Here is a 12,444-nt window from a genome sequence, read left to right on the forward strand (position 1 = left end):
TAGGGGTGAGGGATTATATGGACGGCAGATATCCCCGTCGATGATATACTTGCCTAGCTACTGTAACTCAGCTGTAGATCTCCACAGAGTTTTGAGATCAAGAGCTACTGGAAGGGAACTAAGTTAGTTAGTGATGGGCATTCTTTATGTTGTTTTAGAGGTGAAACTTGAGTCAAGCTGGGGCCTTGTATGGCTTGTGCTCTGACTTGAGTACCTTACCTTGGAAATAAGTGATAATTAATTGCCTTTGCCACACGCCATATCCGTCAAGCCTTAATTCAAGCTGTCAAGTCAAGTCAAGTCAAGTCAAGTCAAAATTAACTAAAAAGAGAGTTTTCTTGTGATTTGGTTACCGAATCTAGAATCTAGATCAGCCTCGTTTCTCACCTGTTTCTGTCTCGGACCATATTCCATAGCCAAGACTTCCCTAAAAGATTCATCCTCACTGTACCCTTCAGTGGAAGCCGCCGGACCACCCCAAAAAGCAAGGAGAGCCTGGAGCTTACAGGGCCTGACCCCACTAACAGAAAACCTCCACCCTCCTAAAGGGAACTAACAATGGATCCCAGCTGTTCTATCGTACGACTTCCTGAGCTTGGATTTCCCAACATCCATCCACTTCGCTTTTACTTTTCGCCCTCACTTAGATACACCCTCTATTGCCTGGGGGTACTGCTAGGCCTACCACGAGGAATAGACGGCTTGTGGAGAAGCCCAAATTTTCTTTCTTTTCTTTTTTTCCCTATAGTCATGGCTAGAATCTCTGTTTGTGGGTGTATCACCCCGTCCACTCTAATTCAACTGGGGGCGTGTGATATCTCAATATCCATGCCATACCATGCCATGCCCTTGCTGTGTCATGGCCATGAGCCATGAGGAGGAGGAGAAGAAGGAGGAGGAGGAGGATATAATATCTGGGGACGACTCCCCTCTCATATTCATCTCTCGACTGACGAACTCTGCTTCATTCCAACATCCATCTCATTCCTTTACTCATCCGCTACTCTACCAACCTCGACATATCCAGCAGTTACACGAAGCATTGTCGACATTTCTCAAGACTCTGTCTATTCCATACTCACCCTCAGCCTTCTAAGAGGTGCCTCTCTTACTACTCCTTCAGCTGTAATACCTCACACTCTTCACAATGGCTCTGTCATATCAACAAACCAGGCTCATCCGGGGCACCATTCCCGCCCTCACCGACCACGGAGAGCGCATCACCACCATCTTCTACCGCAACATGCTCCGTGATCACCCCGAGCTCAACGACTACTTCAACACCGTCAACCAGGCCAACGGTCGCCAGCCTCGTGCCCTCACCGCCGTCATCCTCAGCTACGCCAACAACATCAACCACATCACAGAGCTCATCCCCAAGATGGAACGCATGTGCCACAAGCACTGCTCCCTGGGCATCAAGCCAGAGCATTATGGTATCGTCGAGAAGTATCTCATCGCCGCCTTTGCTGAAGTCCTCGGTCCTGCCATGACACCCCAGGTCAGAGAGGCTTGGCAGAAGGCCTACTGGATGCTTGCCAAGATGCTCATCGGTCGTGAGGCTCAGCTCTATCGTGACTTTGGCAAGTGGCAGGGCTACCGCAAGTTCCGCATCGAGAAGAAGGTTGAAGAGTCTGACGACATCTACTCCTTCTACCTCGTTCCTGTCGACGGCAAGCGTCTTCCTCCCTTCCAGCCTGGACAGTATGTCTCTGTTCAGGTGCCCATTGCCGACAAGGGCTATGTCCAGTCTCGCCAGTACTCCCTGAGCGAGGCTCCTCGACCTGACTACTACCGCGTCACCGTCAAGCGAGACGAAGGACTTCACATGACCCGCAGCGGTCGATATCTCGGAGGCGATGCCCTCAACCCCGGTGTTGTCTCCAACCTCCTTATCGACATGAAGGACGAGGGCGATATTGTTGAGTTGACTCACCCCGCTGGCGAGTTCTACCTTGACATGTCCAACACTTCCAACGTTCCCATCGTTCTAATCTCTGCCGGTGTTGGTGTCACTCCCATGATGTCCATCCTGAACACCGTTTCCGAGCGCCAGCCTCACCGTCCTGTCTCCTGGATCCACGGCTCTCGCCGCTCCGTTCCCTTCTACGACCAAGTCCGACGCATCGCACGCAACCGTCCCAGCTTCCGCACCAACATCTTCAAGACCCATCTCGCCGAGTCCGACGTCTACGGTATCACTTACGATCACGACTTCCGCATGGATCTTGCCAAGGTCGACAAGGAAGACCTCTACCTCTGCAACAGCTCTACCGAGTACTACATCTGTGGACCTGAGCAGTTCATGCTCGAGATGGCCGAGTACCTCAAGGCTCAAAAGGTCGACGCCCCTCGTATGCATTTTGAGCTCTTCAGCACTGGTGACATGGAGTTTAAGGTCGATAACCTGAGCATTGGCTCTGCGTCAAAGGCAAATTCCATCAACAGTAACGAGACCAGATGCCCCAGTTCCGGAGCCATCTCTACCAATGGTGCTACCTGCCCCTTCTCATGAGTTTGGACCATATCTGAACAGAACGAACAAAAAATAAAACCATCTATGGGGCTCTCGGTCATGGGCTAGATTACGGGAAGTGATGAGGCGTTACGGGTTAGGCGCATATCTTATTCTTTATCGATGTATCTCTTGTTATAAGATTCCCTTTGACAAATATTCTCTCTGTCAAACCATAATACATGTTCATGTTCTACTTCTACACTACACGATTAAGGGGTTTCGACGACACATTGGGTTTATCTGAATGAAACGGCAGGAAGGAAAAGTGCGAGATTTAGGATGGGATTGGGAGGTATCTAGAAAGCGAAAAGAGAATTCAACTGAATTTCATTGTTCTACCTGAATCAACAAACATGCTAAGACATGATACTCCATCTATATAACCACAACTATACCAAATAATGAGCGAATAAATTGGTGTATACGTGGTCCCGTACTCGCTTCTCAAGCGATCCCCCGTCTTTGCCCGCTCCGGTAGCATGGCAGGGTAGGCTGGCCAAAAACGTATGAAATCAGGAGATTGATGACGAACAAAGGAAAACCCCGCGTATGCAAGTGAAAGATAGGAGAAACGAAAGAAGAATACCGGCTGTTCCGTTACTGTTCGTAGTTATGAAACTTCTTCCAATGCTTGAGCAGATTGTCCTGCCTCGTAAACTTTGACTTACACCCCTCGAATCCACAGATCCTCTCCTCGGTGAGGATACCCTTGCTCGCTGCGTAGGTTTTATGAGAGGTTCGGTAGTGGCGATCCATGTCCCGCTGCTCTGCCTTGGTGACGTTACAGTTGGGATCGGCTTTGCATTTGACAGGCTTGTTGTGGGTTTTCATGTGTTTGCTGCGTCGTATTAGTTAAAACATTCTTTGTTTCATGTTTGCAAACTTTACTTCAAGTCTCTGTTGCCGCTGAAGAAGCGGTCACATTCTGAACAGTAGTGCGGAGTGGTGCCCTGGACTGTAGACGATGAAGCCTCCGGTAGAGCTGAGATGTCGTTAGCTTGTTTCTGTTTCAACTAGAGATGGATGTAACATACTAGGCTCGGCAGTTGGATAGGAGCTGGGGTAATTCTGGGTTGCATAACATGACCCTGAACTCAGTAAAACCTCATTGGGGTTGACAGTTGCAGGTTGCTGCGTCATGTAATACAACATGCTTGGATCCTGAGTCTCTGGGGCACTCGTGTCTGTTGCGTATACACCTGAGTTGAAGTCAGAGACTTGTGAGTCAGCGCTCTACTGGCTCTGACTTGGACCAGCCTGGCTGTATGAGGCAAAGCCCTGGGTATCAGTATATCCAGGGTATGAGGCCTCGGAAATCAGATTGGGATCAATGGGGATGTCGTCCTGTTGAGATTGGTGAGATCTGCTGGAACGACTGTGTCTGTGAGAACGGTCGCTTCGTCGTGACATGTCTAGAATATGGTCACTCTTAGAGTATGACTTATAGAAGAGCTGAATGGATGGTAATTATCACTGAAAGGACCTGAAAGCCTTGATATTAGCTCTTGAGAGGATATTGGAGGTAAATTTATACTCATTGAAAGAGCCTCTTTGGAGGCCGGCCGAGGGCCGACAGCACATTCTCATCTTTGTGATCTTTGATAGTGCTGGCTGGATCAATACTTGAACAAGGGAAGGGTTGAGAACAAGATAGAAAACCTCAGATACTGAAAGGCGGAATACTCAATGGCGTAGTGAGGATATGAGACAACTCGCGATATCACGAGTCTGCCTCGTCCGACATTTGCGAGCCAAATACAGGCCAATTTCGATGGGATTCGTCATTTTGGTTGGAAGATTCAATGAAGATAAATGTCAGATAAGGCGATTGAGAATGTTGGAGGCCGGCTTGGGAGATGCAGATGTTGGTCACCCCGCATGATGCGATGTGATTGACTGATGGGCCTCCCAAACTGGCCGGCCTCCGACATGAGGCTTGGACGAGGCAGATCTTGGCGTTTGAAAGAGTGTAAAAAGTCTGAGAAGCTGAAGAGCTCGAGGCCTCTTGGGCGATAAAGAAGCCATATAAGAGTAACATTCTCTTCGAATGGCTGACTTTGTAACTGCAAACTGCTCTTGTCGAGCATACACTCCAGCCTATTGCACAAACAAGGCCCTTGATAGCAAAACCAATCATGGCTACTGGTAAGCTGGCCCTTCATCAATGAAATCTACAATAACTAACGGTCAACAGACGACATCATCTCGCTCAAGTCCAGGCAGAAACGCCGTCTCTATGAGCCCATCGTCCTGTACAAGGCTCTCACTGAGATCACCCACGAACAAGGCGCTCTTCGTCCTGCTGAGGCCCCAGAACGGCCAAGGACTGAAGAAGAGCGGTACCATCACTTTCTCCATAAGCTCGCAAGTATCTGTGATAGCACAAAGGGCGGTAAGACCGTCACTTCAATCGCCATACTCGATGAGGAAGAAAAGTACAAATACATATTTGCTTGCAACCAGATATCCGATGGAGACCTCGGCGATACGCAAGATCTCCTGACGACAGTCATAGAAAGTCTGTATGGCTTTCATTCATTTCCTTTGGATAAGAAGAAGACTGTTGAGAGTGAGCTTCGGAAGAAGATTGTCTCATTCAACTCGTCAAGGATCAACTGCTATCTTAATGCACTAAAAGCGAAGAACATTGTGGATTGCCTTGAGTACTGCCAGCTGCAGACAGACACAGCCAGTAAGTTAGACTACCGGTATCCCAAGATACAAATTAAAGCTAACAAGAGATATAGACACCTCGGTTGAGGAGGGTTTGAGGAGTCTTGAAAGAGCTATTGAGGATACAACATTCAAGAACATGGGCGATAACGAGTGTAAGACCCGTGGGTCTCGTGTATTGCCGCAGGAACTAATCAGGAACCAGATTTTGAAACTTATAACACGATTCAACAAGCGCTCGAGGCGTTTCTTACCCGTGAAGTCAAAAGCTACGTCGACAAACGGGCCACCAATGGTCGCTTCAGCGAAGGCCGGAGCTTTGTATGCTGGTCAGAGTTACGACATAGCCTATCGCGTCTCCAGAGCTACAAGAAAACTATCCAAGATCTCATCGCAGCAGAGAGAGAATGGCCAGATATTTTCCAGGAATTCGAAGTTGTTTCAGTAGAGTCCAGTCAGACAGAGCCCAACCCCCTCAGTAAGAAGAGCGAGAAAGCTTCCAACATCATCGGGCGTATGTGCAGCAATGAAGCTTCACGACAGCGATATTGTGATCTTGCGCAGAACCTGCAGAGGATGTTTGACTTGGATGACCGTATACAAACGCAGTGCACCAAATCTACTTTCAAGCCAATTGTACACTGCGAAATATTGGTCCTCGAGTGGATAATGGGCCTCAATCGAGAACTGGCTCAGAAACATTACCCAGGGGTCACGTTCTTCAATGGCTGGAGCTACATTGGGAGCAGTAAACCGGCATGCCAGCTTTGCCGCTACTACTTCGACGCTGCAGGTCAACACAACGGTATCCGCACTCGAGCAGGCCATGGTAACCTTTACATCAACTGGCGGTTTCCAGATCTTCACGAATCCTGCGGGACTTTCGGTCAAACACGACGACAGAGCATCTTCAACTCGATGATAGAGAAGATTCGGCAGGATGCTTTTGGGATCTTGGTGATGAGGAACTCGGAGGGTAAAAGGCATGACTCGAGTACCCATCCTCTCATGTCGGTGCGGTATACGGACGTTCAGACGGAGTTGAGTGTTGGTGATCTCCCCGATGTCGATGAACTGGGCGAGGGTTTTGCTACGGGGCTCAGTCTGGACTCGCCGAGCAATAGTTTGGAGGAGTCGGACTTTGATAATGAGGATGGTGGAACGACTCTTTGATGAGACTTGTTTTATTTCGGAGTGTTCATTTTGTGTCTTTTCTTTCTTTAAGCTGTATCTCGTTTATATCTTCAACACGTGTTCCTATAACTTCGATGATGTATAGCTTAGTGGTCATTTCGCTTGTGCCAGAGAGCGGTAGCCTCAAGAAGGTCCTTGTGAAGCTGGCTATCACCACTGGTCTTGTACACTTCGTCAATGATGTTGTTACGCTGCATGAAGATCAGGAAGCCACCCCAGACGAAGTCAGCATAGCTAGGGGTCTTTCCCAGGAAGAAAGGTCCCTCTGAGTTCTCCTTCAAGAGAGCCTCAACCTCTTGTATATGTGCTTTCGCGTTATCCCAAGCCTGCTGGCCGCCATTCTCCTGGTGAAGCTCATCAAGAGGCTTGCCGGCCATCTTGGATCGTGTCTCGTGCCAGTAAGGGATGCTCTTTTCGCTGAGGATGTTATTGGGAACGGTGTAGAAGTATACGGGCCGAAGGGCGCTCATGATATTTGGCATGATGGAGAAGAGTTTGGCGAGGACGGGTGAGTCCTTGTGGACCGAGGGCTCAGGGTGGTCCTTCTCGACGCGCTCGAGGATCTTGTTGGAGTCCATGATGTACTCTCCATCGGGGAACTTGACGGTTGGGATGGTCCATGTTCCAGTGGATGGGTTGGCGGGAACACTGAAGAGTGTTAGTTGGGTTGTTGTGAGTGACATTGACGACTTACTGAGGCTCAAGAGTGGGCTTGATGTCGGGGTACTCGAGCTGGCCATTGATCAATAAAAGAAGCGGTTACTATGGGTTTCTTGACGTACCCATTCGGTCTTGTAGTCAATTCCCTTGAAGTTCAAGAGGAATCTAGCTATTGTACAGTTAGTAATATGTCATGAGGGGCAGCAGTAGCTTGACTCACTCTTCCATGGGTTGAGAGACCAAGCACCGACAGGATCTCGGCTTGGGAGATCAAAGAGGACGTATTGCTCAGATGACATTGTGAGTTATTGGTAATGGTGAATGAATTGTCTGGCGTAATGAATGAGTTGAAGTTGTAAAGATGAAAGGGGATCCTTACGAATATGTCATTATCGGTTAATCTACACGAGCTCCAAGCTCATGAGGGGGGGAAGGAGGGGCAATAGTGGGGAGCTGAGCTGTCATGAATGGAGATCTTCGGTTCTGGGTCGAGGAATCTGGTCAACGAATCAGAGTTGATCTTTGGAACATGCAACTCGAGACTATCTTGAAAGAAACCAACAGAATTTGTGCTCTATCAGGTACAGCCGCTGTAACTAAGGTATGTGGACATTGCGTTGTTAGTCATGCGTCATGTCGATAATGGATGGACCCCTGTTTCTGACTAGGGAACGTAAGCTCAAGCCATAGAATACAGTCTCAGACATCAAACTGCATCGTCCAAAAACCCTTTGTTGGCAGAACACTTATTGGCCAACAGCTTATATAGATATTTTTATTTTATTGGATGTTCAATCTTGAGTGATTGGAGGGAGAGTCCAGATTAGGCATCCAAGTTTGGGGGCCGGGAAAATCAAGTGAAGTAGCAATAGTGGCGAGTTTTGACCTGTTATCATGAGTACACCACTCTCCTCAAGGCAAGACAAACACTACATCAATTAACAAAGAGAAATACCCCTTACAAAACTCGATGCAGGGGGCAATTTTGTGGTGCGCCTGGCAGCCTTTTGATGATGACAAGGGATAAATGATAGTGTCGACTTTTTCAAACGAGACAGCCCAACCATGAAGCGCATTCTGTAGACACAAAGCCATGTCAAGTTAGCAAGACTCCGACCTGAAGAATCTTAGGAATTTGCTTTTCCTTAGACAGGTGCTGGATTTCATCATGCAGGGCTTGATGCTCACATATCGTTATCGCCACCAGCACAACATGAAACCGTCATCTGTAACGGCTAACTACACTATCAACTTGGGTTCATGAATCTCCCTCAGCCTTAGAGGAATAGAAGCGACACACAAGATGGGCCTTTCAACACGGAATTCCGTGCCACCACTAACAAAAAAAGCCAAGACAGTGGGGAACAAGTGCGAGAGCGACAGGATCTACCTAAGCATTTTACCCCTGTCGCTATGCAAGCACCACTCAGCCCCCAAAAAGAGGATCGGCGGACCAATTCAACATGGTCCAAATCCTTCGACGTCACAGATATCAATACTGTTGGCTGAACCTTGGGCTGAGACACAGCCACTGAGCCTTGCACGACATAGGAGTTAAGCGTTGAATCCTTCTCCATGTGCCTAGAATTAGCTCCTTGCATTGCATACAAGAGACCCTGAGGCCCCCACCTCAGTTCTTCCATTTCTTGCAGCTCCCGTCTTGTCTCGTCATACAACTCAGCGATAAGCATAAGCGCAGCAACACACAAAACAATGGCCACGATACAAAGCACTGCACAGCCCAACACGCTAGAAACGCCCTACTTACCACACCGTCCTACAACTCCAAGGTCAGTAAAATACAGCTCTGTTTCTCTTTCAACAGCTAACTCGACATAGAGTAATTCGCACCGTTGTCCACGATGAAGGTCTTCCAGAAGTTGTTCACTCAAATCAACCCATAAATCCCACAGAATACTACGATGCTCCGATACCAGTAGACTCGGAAACAGACAAACGATACAACGAAGCTCCCATTCCAGTCACAACACTCGACAAAGATGAAACTGCACCTCCGCTGCCAGTTCGTCCAGCTTCTATTACACCGCAGCCTCAGCAACCCTACCTCTACGGCCCAGGCGGCTATGCTCAGCCACCGCAACTACTGCCTTACAACAGCAATGAGGTCGTAACGTATGTGACACCGCTCGACCAGCTTGGAGACCACCCAAAGTTTGTGGATTGTCCGTTCTGCAGACATCTTGCAGAGACACGAGTGAAAAAGGTATCTTCAAAAATGACACAGTGAGATCCCCAAAGCAGGTCCTAAACACATTTCAGGCTAACAGTCTCTAGTGTCTCTGCAACAGTCCTCGGATTCACAACGATAGCTGGCGCTGTTGTTCCTTATGCTGGGAAGTGGCACTCTCACACAGCTCACTACTGCAGCAACTGTGATCACAAAGTGGCAATTCGAAAATGGGGATCCAGTCAGATGAAACCTCAAGGGACACCCGATTATCTGAGGGAGGTATCGAGATATGGCCCTGCTCACTCACCGAGCATGTCCAGTAGCTCGACGAGAGGGTAAAGATGATTATATGAATGATAATAAGGGATTGATACCAGGACGAGAAACGGATTTCAAAGAGATAGGAGCTGTTGATTGAGTTCGATATCTAAACGATAGAGGCTCATGTCACAGCATTTAATTTGATTTTAAAGGCATGAATATCAATTTCACGAATTGTAAATGTGCAGTTATAGGTGCCCCCTCCAGTCAGATTGTTGGCGGATAAGTACGCAAATCTCGGACTGCTTCATTGAGAAGTCTCACTGGACAGACTCTCATGGGTAATATGTACCTGTCAAAGAGCATTAATCGACTGTTGAAGATGGCTTCGTCTGGCCAATCATACACTGTGGTAATGTCGATCAGGGTATTCCACGGGGCCTGTCAGATGCTTATTTTCCACCCTGCCCTGTCAGATCTCAATTGAAGTTTATATGAATTACACGAATGCTTTATCAGTCTGTAGAGAACAATCGTTGCATTGTATGCTGCCAAATTCCGTTTTAACGAAATGGTTTCCCCTGTAGGGTGACCTCGTCAGAACCAGAATCAGTGCTGTATAACTCTGGATCAGTTGGATCCCAGTACCGGGGACTTGGACAAAAATAGACTCAATTGAGAAAAAGATACGCCTAAAACTCCTCATACGATGCCGATTCTGGATATAAGATGCTTGTATTTACTGCAATTGGTTCAGACGCCGTAAAATGGCTTTGTGGCGTCAATTAACTGCGGGACTACCTAAGGTACCTAACACCTTGGAGCAAGTACATGTACTTAGGGGGTTCAGAGCGCAATTTCTCAACACCAGTTTCACTCCTCAACACCTCCAACCTCGTCGTCGCACAACCTCTCAGCAATGGAAGAATCATCAGAGCACCACGACATTCTCGTTATAGGAGCTGGTCTCTCCGGTATCAATACGGCCCATGTTCTCAACCAAAGACTCCCCCACCGCTCGTATACGATCCTCGAGGCGCAATCGGCCATTGGCGGAACATGGCGCTTCTTTCGATACCCAGGCTTTCGATCCGACTCATTCATGACAGCCTTTGGCCTGCCATGGTATCCTTGGAAACATAAACATAAGATGGCGCAGGCGGGCGAGATCGTGGACTATCTGGAAGAGGCTGTTGATGCAGCAGGCTTGAGGGACAAGATTCGGTTCCGACATAAGATGCTGGCGTGCGAATGGCGAACAGACGAGCAGAATTGGAAGATAGAAGTTGATGCGGACGGTCAGCCAAAGACGTTTATCGCCAACTTCGTCATCAGCTGCGTGGGATATTATGCGTACGACAAGGCTTTTCCAACGACGATTCCAGGTCTCAAGGGCTTCGGAGGACAGGTCGTGCACCCTCAATGGTGGCCTGAAGACCTCGACTACTCTGGCAAACGCGTCATTGTCATCGGGTCAGGAGCCACAGCGATCACAATTGTCCCATCACTTGCTGAAAAGGCAGGGATGGTGACTATGCTCCAGCGCAGTCCATCCTTCGTCATCTCCCGACCCACGACTTCCAGTCTCGACTCTTGCTTGAAGTACCTTCTCCCCTTCTCATTAGCACACTGGTTCGTATATTGGAAAGACGTGTTGCTTGAGGTCTTTTCCACACAGTTCCTCCTCAACTTCCCTGCATTGGGTCGCAAGGTTTTGATGGGGGAGATGCAAAAGGCACTGCCCAAAGACATTGACGTTAATGTTCACTTTAACCCCAGGTACAATCCCTTCCAACAACGACTCTGCATGTGTCCAGATGAGGACTTCTTCAAGGCTCTGCATCAGGACAACTGCGAGATTGTGACAGACACAATCGAGACTGTTACAAAGGACGGTATTTTGCTCAAATCTGGTCGCAAGCTCGAAGCCGATATAATCGTTACCGCAACGGGATTATACTTCCAACTCTTCGGCGGCATAGCCCCTTTAGTAGACGGGCAGCCCATCGAGGTTGGCTCACACTACGCCTGGCGTGGTTGCATGGTCGACTCTGTCCCTAACATGGGCTTCGTGATGGGCTACGTGACAACATCCTGGACGCCCGGCGCAGACATTATGGCCAAGACATTGATAAGTGTTATAAAGGAAATGGAGAAGACGGGGTCAACGAGTGTTATGCCCGTGCTCGACGAAAAGGATAGGAGCAAGCCGCAGAAGCTACCCGTCAGTGCTACCAGCAGTTATTTTGTCAAGGCTGCGGACCGTATGCCAAAGGTGACTGATGAAGGTCCGTGGTATGGACGGGTGAACTTGGCCAAGGATTGGTGGGCGTGGTTAATGGGTGATATGTCGAGTGGGCTTCTCTACAGCGGAGGACAAAGAAAGAAGGATATCTGAGACGTAGATTTTTGAGCGAAAGAAGAACGCCACGAGTTTGCTTTTCGGGATTTGTTGGATCTTTATGGCGTTTGCCTGGATCCGACACTCCCGGAGGATCGCTTGCTGACACGATTTATGAATGATGAGAATTGGCATTACCTTATAAGCTTATCAGGATCCTTGTAATGTCATATCTTACATGTAATTCATGCTGACCAGTTCTGAGCATCTGAATTGAGACTTGTTGGTCTTCCTTTCTGCCAAGGTTATTGGCTGCTGAAGATGCCTCTATTGTCAAAGTCGGGCTTGGGCCTAGAGCTAGCACAATCGAAGCAAAACGCCTCAAGCTCTTCCCGATTGGCTGTTTTACTATTTAGTTACTCTCCGATCCGTTTACTTTCATGATCAAACAATCTCGATCACGATCAAGATTCATTTACACATGCTGATAACAGCCCAGAACTGTTACTCTCGGTTATATTCCTCGCCTGAACAACCCTGCCATATCCACGCCAACTTTCTATCAACGTCTTCAGTCTGGCGAATCTCAAGATCTGAAATAATGGG

General features: G+C 48.3%; 6 protein-coding genes; 4 read left to right on the plus strand and 2 right to left on the minus strand.

Annotated features, from left to right (window-relative positions):
* Window positions 1–1,147: 1,147 nt before the first annotated feature.
* FFUJ_14429 (probable flavohemoglobin) lies at window positions 1,148–2,515 on the plus strand (the record flags this gene model as incomplete). Its single annotated transcript, XM_023573248.1, has 1 exon — window positions 1,148–2,515. The coding sequence occupies one exon, from the start codon at window positions 1,148–1,150 to the stop codon at window positions 2,513–2,515; it is 1,368 nt and encodes a 455-aa protein (XP_023425461.1).
* A 600-nt stretch (window positions 2,516–3,115) lies between these two features.
* On the minus strand, window positions 3,116–3,928 carry FFUJ_00478 (uncharacterized protein; the record flags this gene model as incomplete). XM_023573249.1 has 4 exons in its annotated part: window positions 3,116–3,356; window positions 3,407–3,500; window positions 3,553–3,717; window positions 3,766–3,928. The coding sequence occupies 4 exons, from the start codon at window positions 3,926–3,928 to the stop codon at window positions 3,116–3,118; spliced, it is 663 nt and encodes a 220-aa protein (XP_023424999.1).
* Window positions 3,929–4,653: 725 nt separating this feature from the next.
* Window positions 4,654–6,364, plus strand: FFUJ_00477 (uncharacterized protein; the record flags this gene model as incomplete). XM_023573250.1 has 4 exons in its annotated part: window positions 4,654–4,663; window positions 4,713–5,210; window positions 5,266–5,346; window positions 5,397–6,364. The coding sequence occupies 4 exons, from the start codon at window positions 4,654–4,656 to the stop codon at window positions 6,362–6,364; spliced, it is 1,557 nt and encodes a 518-aa protein (XP_023425539.1).
* A 107-nt stretch (window positions 6,365–6,471) lies between these two features.
* On the minus strand, window positions 6,472–7,344 carry FFUJ_00476 (related to putative glutathione S-transferase; the record flags this gene model as incomplete). XM_023573252.1 has 4 exons in its annotated part: window positions 6,472–7,033; window positions 7,080–7,117; window positions 7,168–7,214; window positions 7,266–7,344. The coding sequence occupies 4 exons, from the start codon at window positions 7,342–7,344 to the stop codon at window positions 6,472–6,474; spliced, it is 726 nt and encodes a 241-aa protein (XP_023425000.1).
* Window positions 7,345–8,758: 1,414 nt separating this feature from the next.
* FFUJ_00475 (uncharacterized protein) lies at window positions 8,759–9,575 on the plus strand (the record flags this gene model as incomplete). XM_023573253.1 has 3 exons in its annotated part: window positions 8,759–8,835; window positions 8,885–9,289; window positions 9,341–9,575. 3 exons carry the CDS (start codon window positions 8,759–8,761, stop codon window positions 9,573–9,575), a joined length of 717 nt encoding a protein of 238 aa, XP_023425001.1.
* Window positions 9,576–10,416: 841 nt separating this feature from the next.
* Window positions 10,417–11,895, plus strand: FFUJ_00474 (related to monooxygenase; the record flags this gene model as incomplete). The annotated part of the gene is made up of 1 exon (XM_023573254.1): window positions 10,417–11,895. The coding sequence occupies one exon, from the start codon at window positions 10,417–10,419 to the stop codon at window positions 11,893–11,895; it is 1,479 nt and encodes a 492-aa protein (XP_023425002.1).
* Window positions 11,896–12,444: the final 549 nt, after the last annotated feature.

This window comes from Fusarium fujikuroi, chromosome FFUJ_chr01, assembly GCF_900079805.1.
Source record: "Fusarium fujikuroi IMI 58289 draft genome, chromosome FFUJ_chr01".
Taxonomy (NCBI): Eukaryota; Fungi; Ascomycota; class Sordariomycetes; order Hypocreales; family Nectriaceae; genus Fusarium; species Fusarium fujikuroi.